General features: G+C 40.3%; 1 protein-coding gene across 1 annotated transcript in view; it reads right to left on the bottom strand.

Moving 5' to 3' along the window:
• The window catches only part of NIPAL1 (NIPA like domain containing 1), a 17541-nt gene that overhangs the window by 8932 nt on the left and 2120 nt on the right, over positions 1–6489 (bottom strand). The window contains exon 2 of the mRNA XM_023515988.1: positions 870–1136. Coding sequence (XP_023371756.1) covers positions 870–1136 — 267 coding nt within the window. The remainder of the gene's footprint in view (positions 1–869; positions 1137–6489) is intronic.

Below are 6489 nucleotides of genomic sequence, written 5' to 3'. Positions count from 1 at the left end.
CCCGCCACAACACCTGGCTATTTTTTTGTTGTTGTTGCAGTTTGGCAGGGCTGGGTTTGAACCTGCCACCCTCAGTATATGAGGCCGGCACCCTACTCACTGAGCCACAGGCGCTGCCCTAATAGTACTCTTTTATAAGCTTGTTTGCACAAGTTATAGTCATTTATTTTTCCATACGGATCTTAAAAAAATCTTTAGGTCTTATTCATGATATTCTGCTTGGTAAAAATAGAGGATTCGTGGTTCAGGAAGGAAAATCAAAGAGAGCTACTCAGCATCAGAAATGTCATGGTGCCTAATTCTATTGTTTTTGATTTATTGATTTAACAAATATTTCTTGGTATCAAACACTGTGCTAGAAAAGATTCCTGTTCTTGTGAACTACTATCAATACACAAGTACGCATGGTGTACACCTTACAACAATAAATAGTAAATACACAAATACAAATTATTCTGGACTCAGTGAGGAAAACTGTTAGTGCAATGATAGACAGTAACAGGGGACGGTGGGGTCAGGAGACCTGCCTGGAAAGGAAGAGCCTTTCAGGGGCCACGATACTCAAACTGAAGTTGAAGTACGAGTCGGCTGAGTTATGAGCAAGGAGACGGGAGTTCCAGGTAAAGGGAAAAGACCTTTGGGTGGGAAAGAACTAGGTTTATTCCTGGAATGAGAGAAAGTGGATGGACTCAGCAGAAAGTGTAAGAGGAAGGTGGAGAGGTAGGTTGGAGACTGTGGGAGGTGCAGCTGGCTCTGTCAAGGAGAATGAGGTCAGATAAATACAGTAGATGACTGTGGCGTGATGGCCTCACATTGGGATTACTTGTGCAGTCAGAGACTTGAAGTCATCAGTAGCACACGTTACATACCAGCTCTAGTGAAGCCCTTTTTGGTCAGTTCCAAGAGGCCCTTCTTTTTCAATATGAAGCTGGAGCCAATAAAAATACTGGAACTGATTGCCAGTACCAAGCCCACGTAGAGGCTGTATTTGTTCTCCACATTTGCTGAAATGCTCAAGTTGGTTGTGCTGGAATTCAGGTCCTCGTAGAGCACAGGAGGAGCCCACAGCTGTGACACGTTTGTGATCTCACACCACGCCTGGGAGGAGTTTGCACAGACCAGAGTCAGCACAGAGCCTGGAAGAAACAAAGAAGGAAATGCCAGAGAGGAAAGGGAGAGGATTAACGCTCACACCCTTTATGCAGAAAACAGAGCCTTGAGTGTACAGGACTGCTGCACTTTTATTTTTTTGAGACAGTCTCACTTTGTCGCCCTTAGTAGAGTGCCATGGCGTCATCTCCGACAGCAACCTTCTCCTGAGTAGCTGGGACTACAGGCACTTGCCACAATGTCCGGCTTTTTTTTTTTTAGAGATGAGGTCTCACTCTGACTCAGGCTGGTTTCAAACTCAGGAGCTCAGCCAATCCACCCGCCTCGGCCTCCCAGGGTGCTAGGATTACAGTCATGAGCCACCACCCCGGGCCAGAAACACTTTTCTACTGCATTCAAAGAAGTTCCTAACAGGTGCTCCACAGGTCTATAAGGCAGTTTCAATTTGGGTTGCACGGATTGCTGAAAATGATTTTAAATTACTTAGTTGTCATCATTTAAAAATGAGAGATTTCCCACGAATGTGAGGACTTTTCTTATAAGTTGGAAGATCTGGCAATATTTGGGTCTTTGTTCCAACAAAACAGCAACCTGGTAAATCCGGCTTGTGCTTGACAGTTTATCACAGTCACTCACGTCCCTCTCTCCCCTTCACATGATTGGCTTGTCTCCTAGAAAGCAGGTTTGGGAGGCCTGAAGGTAAAGTGAGGGCCCCACAACCTCTCAGGTCTAGAAATTATCACAGCACAGGACACTGTGCATTCCAGAGAACATCTCTTAAAGTGGGTTTAGTTTTCTGTACCACGTTCCCTAAGGAAAATGATTTTTCATGACTATTAATTAGTTCATCTTCTCCTAAGTAAAACAGAATCTCATAGGAAAGTGAATTAAGTACCCCATGATTGCATTAATGTATACAGCTATCATTTAATAATAATAATAATAATAAAGGAAGTGAATTAACCATCAGTAGGCTTTTCAAAGAATAAGACTGAAATAAGCGTGTAAACCAGTGAGGCAGACTCATTACCATAAACACCTTGGAATTTTGAGGCCAAACACAAAATGAAACCATTTTATACTATATAAGAAATTATTATAGTCTGTTCTCTACTCAAAAAGCTACCAACAAGGTGTGACATTGTGACAAGATGTTCTGTCTTCTCATCATTTCCAGTATAAAAAGGCAAAACCTCCCTTTATGAATTACCCTGAACAAAAAAGGGTAAAGGAAAATTAATCAGATAAAATTTGAGAATTAAGAAATTGATTTTACATTTTAAAAATCTTAAGGCATATGAACAACAAAAGACAATTTGACTAAATGTTTTAGCAACACTACTTCCATAAATAGACCTATACATTTCTGATGAAGCATTATAAAGCCATCTGAATTTTACCAAATACAAAGTTAAAAACCAACCATGAAGTTCAGATCTGGAAAATAATAAAATAACTGAATTCAAAGGTTTCACAACTATTTCATTTATCTCTGTAATTTGAAAATGAACTGACTTTATTTCAAAGATACACAATAAATTCTGAATCAAGCTTCTAAATATTCCAAGGAGAATTCTATTTCAGGGATTTTCTATAAAATTGGGCAATTTTCAGGCAGATTGTTTTTATAAAAACTGCTGCAATTTTTTTTTTTTTTTTTTGAGATAGAGTCTCAATTTATTGCCCTCAGTAGTGGCGTCACAGCTCATAGCAACCTCCAACTCCTCGGCTTAGGTGATTCTCTGGCCTTAGCCTCCCGAGTAGCTGGGACTACAGGTGCCCACCACAACACCCGGCCAGCTTTTTGTTGCAGTTTGGCCGGGGCTGGGTTTGAATTTGCCACCCTTGGTATATGGGGCCGGCGCCCTACTCACTGAGCCACAGGCGCTGCTCAAACTGCTGTAATTTTTTACGCAAGCTAGTCCTTAGCAATCTGTTCCATACATTGTTCATCTCATCTAAGCCCCAAGAATGGAAAATGGTTGTGTATATTTTTGTTAGTAAGAATTTTGATTACATTCACTCCTGAGAAAACATCTGACCTGACTTTCCAGCGAATTCCACAGCTGCAGTCATGTAGTTTACTATGCAGTTACCATAACCATTCCAAAACTTCATTGCTGAAATTGGTGTGGGTGGGTCTCATTCCAGTGAACAATGTTCCTTCTAAGCTGTTGACATAGCAAATGTTTCCCACATGTTAGGGGTGTGGGGGCAGAGAGCGATAAGGGAGTGCAAATAGTCTCTGTTGCACTTTGCAAGTTCTCATGGTAAGTGGCAGGCATGAATCCTGCAAGTTTTATGGCAGGAAAAAATAAAAATCTTGTCTGGATACTGCCCTTAGAGCTTCAATTGTTTTATGTTTTGGGAACCTGTTGGGGTGGGAACCTACAGCAGATATGACTGATGGATGAAGGGCAGGAATGGTGGGTTGAGGGTACGGCAAGGCCTAGAGGGGAAGGGGAGAGATGGGTGCAGGAGATGGGTGTGTGGGCAGAGACTTTGAAGTATTTTTGTAGAATCAAAGATATCTCAAATCAGAGTTGGCTTCTCAACATCTGAGTAAGCATAACAATTACCCAGGGAGCTTAATCCAGCCTTTATTCAACATAGAAAGAAAATAACTTATTATGTTCATCATTTTTCATTTAAACAGACACTATCAGTAAGGCTTCTCCAGGGACTGTAGCAAATTATTATACTCCTGCCAGCAGGAAACATTAGTTACTTCTTTGATGTTATTAGTTGTTCTAAATATAGAATAGTATTTAATAAATATATATCAACTGTAAAGAAAAACAATTCACTGTACAATGAATTAGCTACCTAATTTAAGAAATAAAATATTATCTTTCAGAGGGAACAACTATCTTGATTTTCTTTTTATAAAAATATAATATATTCTTGGGTGACTTGCTTTTTTTTTTTTTTTTTTTTGCAGTTTTTGGCCGGGGCTGGATTTGAACCTGCCACCCCGGGTGACTTGCTTTTGAGATTTGCCAGGATTGGAACACGTGCCTGCAGGGTTTGTTTTTCCCACTGTGCTGTAGAATTCCACAGTGTGACTATTCCACAGATGATTGTTCTATTTTACAGTCCGTGGACATACAGGTAATTTGCAGTGTTTTGGCTCTTACAAACAGTACTGCTAATGTTCTCATGTTATGTGAAACCATATGGAATAGATGATATTTGAAAATATTTGTCCCTACAAAAATGATAGTGTTATATGGTTCAGCTTAATATTTTCTTCTATGTATAGGTGTTATAGTTTACACGCATACCTTTAACATTTAAAAACAGTTAAATATTCCCTAGATTATATACCTTCTTCTACCTTAAGCTCTTACTGCTACCTATAGTCACGAGCAAGGTGAATAATCCTTTTTGGTTTCAATTTCCTCATCTGTAAATTAAGAGAGTTTAACTCAGTGGTTCTGGAGTTTGATCACAGTCTTTGTTCCCAGAATTGTTAGCAATCCTGGGGGCTCATAGACATTACTGATGAACCAGTTCTGAACTCATAGGCACTGATAGCTGGAAGACATTTTAAAGAAATGCATGCCAAGATTTTAAGTGACTCCGATCAAAGTTATGTCACTGCCAAAACTAGAGGCAAGTAACTCAATTCCCAGGCCAGTGTCCTATTTCCAAAAAATAAAACATAAAGTACAAGTAAAGCAGGTTGAAAAATATTATTGTTTGTACAAAGATGAGATGCTTTAAATAACTTGTCTACTGCTCTCTGGCTATAGAGAGTAATAATTCAAATCGTCCAGTTTGTGACATAGAATATCAGGGTTCTGGGAGGTCAGTGACTAGAGAGGTTCTTTCCCCGATGTCAGGCTGAAAGTGACCTTGGTGGCCACTGGAACCTCAGCAGAGGTGACACATGTGAGGATGGGCTTCAAATATACTTCTGTGGTTGGGTTTCTTCTTGGGATTCTTTGTAATTCCCTGAGGAACTGCAACCCTTCAGCCTGGACCCTAGAATGAAAATACATGGAGCAGATCTGAGCTCATCCCACACCAAGGGGCCAAGGCCAGGTGGACACGGAATCTGAAGCAGAAAGACACCCAAGTGAACCATGTCTAGACACTTAAGCAACATGTTATACACTCGCCTATTCACATCAGCATAGGTCAAGCTGAATGATGTAAAGATCTTTACAGCACTAAAATCTATTCCCCAAACACCGCCAGTGAGAATTAGATTATATCACTCTTTCTTTCCACTTACAACAAAACCTCATCTCCTAACTAACCTTGAACTTCAAAGTTGTACATGCCCTAAAACTGGCTCATCTCTGACATCACCTCCAAAACACCCCTAGTCTTCCTTTCATTCATTTATTCAACAAATATTTGAGTGTCAGGCATTTTCTAGAAGCCAGGAATAAAAACAACGAATGAAACGATATTCCTGCTCTGATATTCTAGTGTGGGGGAAGGAGAGTAAACAAATGAACAAATAACAATACGATATGTTAAGAGTGCCACGGAAAACAGTAATAAAACAGCATCAAGGAATATTTTTAAACAGGATTAGATGGAAAACCCTCTCCACTGACTGTAAAAGCAAAAACCCTGAGGTGGGAATGTGCTTGAGGGATGCAAGGAGGAAATTCAAGGGTTGTGGTGACAGAGGGAGATGGGAAGAAAGGTGGTTAAAGAGTATCTGGGCGCAAGGTCAGGTGAAAAGTAGATCTGATCTTATTATTCCTCCTGCCAAAATCCCCCAAGGGCTTCCCTTTTCATTCCGGAAAAACAGCAGAAATCCCCACCACAGTCTAGAAGGCCCTGTGGAATCTTGGCTCCGGCTACCTGTCTAATCTCATTCCTTACTCTTGCTGTTTCTTCTGTGGTTTCTAGAGACTAAGTTTTTTCTCAAATAAAGCTTTTTAAAAAGTATCTGTTACTAGCCTATTACAGCGTGCTGGTTGGCATAGCTGGCTCACTCCTCTTCCAAATGGCCCCTCCACTGAGACCCCTTCCCCAACCTCCCCAATTAAAAGGAATCTCTCACTTTCCATCCTTTCCACCCACTTCATGCTCCCAAAGAAACAAATGTCCTCATGTTTTATAATAACCTTCATATGTTTAAATTTAAGGGGTTTTTGGGAGATAATGTTGAATTAGAAGGTCTTTGGAAGCATCCGTGCTTTTCAAAGTCAAAACCAAGTGCGGAAGTCACATTTACTTCATGGAAGTTAAGTTGGAACGTTTTATCCTGAGACCTCAGGGCAGACTTGCTGTTTGGGTCTCAGCTAGAAAATCAGTTTCCCTAAGGGGTTGTCTCTGAATCTAAACATCCCCAACACTCTCAATATTTATCTATGACATTTACCACTATTGTAATGACCTTTTAAATTTATTTCT

The sequence above is a fragment of the Otolemur garnettii genome, unplaced genomic scaffold, assembly GCF_000181295.1.
Source record: "Otolemur garnettii isolate 467f Iridium unplaced genomic scaffold, OtoGar3 scaffold00083, whole genome shotgun sequence".
Taxonomy (NCBI): domain Eukaryota; kingdom Metazoa; phylum Chordata; class Mammalia; order Primates; family Galagidae; genus Otolemur; species Otolemur garnettii.
Note: the sequence above shows the minus strand (reverse complement) of the source record. Positions and strands in the feature narration are given on the sequence as shown.